Source organism: Portunus trituberculatus, chromosome 2 (assembly GCF_017591435.1).
Source record: "Portunus trituberculatus isolate SZX2019 chromosome 2, ASM1759143v1, whole genome shotgun sequence".
NCBI classification, from domain to species: Eukaryota; Metazoa; Arthropoda; class Malacostraca; order Decapoda; family Portunidae; genus Portunus; species Portunus trituberculatus.
The window spans coordinates 5967134-5969633 of NC_059256.1; the positions used below are offsets into that span (position 1 = coordinate 5967134).

A 2500-nucleotide genomic window follows, 5' to 3' on the forward strand; every position below is an offset into this window, starting at 1 on the left:
TGTGTGGTGGTGGTGGTGGTGGTGGTGGTGGTGGTGGTGGTGGTGAAAGGATGATAATAATAATAATAATAATAATGTTTTTTTCTATTCTACATTCTAAATTTTCTATAAGTATATCAAACTGCCTCAAAACACATCAAAACACTCAAAACGCACTCCCAAACACCCTCAAAACACATCAAAACACACCAAAACACTCCAAACTAACCCCAAAACAGCCTCAAAACACACCAAAACACTCCAAACGCACTCCCATCCCAAACACCCTCAAAACACATCAAAACACATTAAAACACACTCCCAAACACCCTCAAAACACATCAAAACACACCAGAACACACCAAAACACTCCAAACTAACCCCAAAACAGCCTCAAAACACACCAGAACATTCCCACACACCAAACACAAAACACTCCAAATTAATCCTAAAATGCCTCAAACACCCCAAAACACACCAAACACCCCAAATTAACCCTAAATGCCCTCAAAACACCCCAAAACACTCTAAAACACCCCAAATTAACCTTAAATGAGCTCAAAACACCCCAAACACTCCAAAACACCCCAAATCACACCAAAACACTCCAAATTGACCCTAAAATGGCCTCAAAACACCCCAAAACACACCAAAACACCCCAAATTAACCCTAATATGGCCTCAAAACACCCCAAAACACTCCAAATGCACTCCCAAACAGCCTGCTTCTGTGCTTCCACCTTCCGAACATGACTCCACTTAAGAGGAGGTGTCAACACACTTATTACTTCACTGTGGCAAACTGTCAAACTTGCAAGGGCGCTGGCAACTTAGCAGGCCGTTTATCTACCATTTCAACCACACCTAGGCCTTTTACAAACACACAAACACCTGACAAACACCGCAAACACCTGCCAAACACTCACAGTTCACCGGGACCCCTTTGGCTTCACTCAATCTCTGGTGCAAAGCTTCCTTCGCTGAGACAAAGAAAATCCGCTGGCCAGCCTGCCCAGCGCTGACCACTTTCAGTTCGTCGACGAGAAAGGCTGTGGTTCGCTCCAGGTGCTGCTTGCGGACCTGTGGGTGATAGGGCGGAAGGGGAAAGGGTTCAGGTACGTGTGGAGCGAAGGAGGGCCATGTGGAGGAAACGGGTGGAGAGAATGGAGAGAAAACGTAGAGGGGTTTGAAAATTTTTAGGAGTCGTTTGTGGTTGTGGAGAACAGAAGTGAAGAGGGAGATAAAGAAGGAGGAGGAGGAGGAGGAGGAGGAGGAGGAGGAGGAGGAGGAGGAGGAGGAGGAGGAGGAGGAGGAGGAGAAACAAGACAAAAGTAAGGAAAACATGAAAAACAGATTAAAATTAGAAGAAGAAGAAGAAGAAGAAGAAGAAGAAGAAGAAGAAGAAGAAGAAGAAGAAGAAGAAGAAGAAGAGGAGGAGGAGGAGGAGGAGCAAAACATACACACAATATACGCACATAAGCCATCAAGCGCACACAGAGATGAAAACTTAACATGCATCTGTGTGTGTGTGTGTGTGTGTGTGTGTGCAAAATATTGAGTGCAAATAGCCATGCGTACATAGACACAAAGAAAATCGTGTGTGTGTGTGTGTGTGTGTGTGTGTGTGTGTGTGTGTGTGTGTGTGTGTGTGTGTGTGTTGTAATTTTGCATATCTACACACATCCAACTTTCCTTTCAAACTGTGCACACTCCTTGCTGACACCACCTCCTCACTCAAACCATTCCACACCTCCACACATCTCTGCGGGAAACTATATTTCTTCACATCCTTCAAGCATATTCCCTTGGCTATCTTTTTACTATGCGATCTCGTAGTTCTATTTAAGTTTTCCTCTCTCAACATCATTTGCTCATTATCCACTTCATCCAGTCCATTCAACAGTTTATAAACCTGTATTAAATCTCCTCTTTCTCTTCTTTGTTCCAAGGTAAGCAAATTCATTTCTTTTAATCTCTCCTCATAGGTCATTTCTGCCAATTCCGGAACCATTTTTGTTGCCATTCTCTGCAATCTCTCCAACTTCCTTATATGCTTCTTTTATAAGGGGACCAAACCACTCCAGCATATTCCAATCTTGGTCTAATTACCGTACTAATTAATTTCTTCATCATATCTTTATCCATATAATGAAAGGCTAATCCAATATTTCTTATCAAATTATACGTTTCTCCAAACATCTTGTCAATATGAGCCTCAAACTGCCCATGGTCTTGTATTATCACTCCCAAATCCTTTTCCTTTTCCACCTTTTTCAACACTACTCCTTCACCCATCTTATATGACCCTCTTGGCCGTCTTGGGCGTGTGTGTGTGTGTGTGTGTGTGTGTGTTTACCTAGTTGTAGTTTTCCATGGCCTGGGCTTTACGCTGGTGTGGCCCCGTCTCCATATCTACACTTATCCAATTTTTCTTTCAATCTCTGCACACTCGTTGGTGACGCCACTTCCTCACTCAAACTGTTCCTCGTCTCAACACATCTTTGCAGGAAACTCTATTTTT

At 43.2% G+C, this 2500-nt stretch overlaps 1 protein-coding gene across 1 annotated transcript in view; it reads right to left on the minus strand.

Moving 5' to 3' along the window:
• LOC123503783 (transmembrane GTPase Marf-like) overlaps window positions 1–2500 on the minus strand; it is a 14287-nt gene that overhangs the window by 4534 nt on the left and 7253 nt on the right. Inside the window, 1 exon segment of the mRNA XM_045253786.1 lies at window positions 906–1059. Within this exon segment, the coding sequence (XP_045109721.1) occupies window positions 906–1059 (154 nt within the window).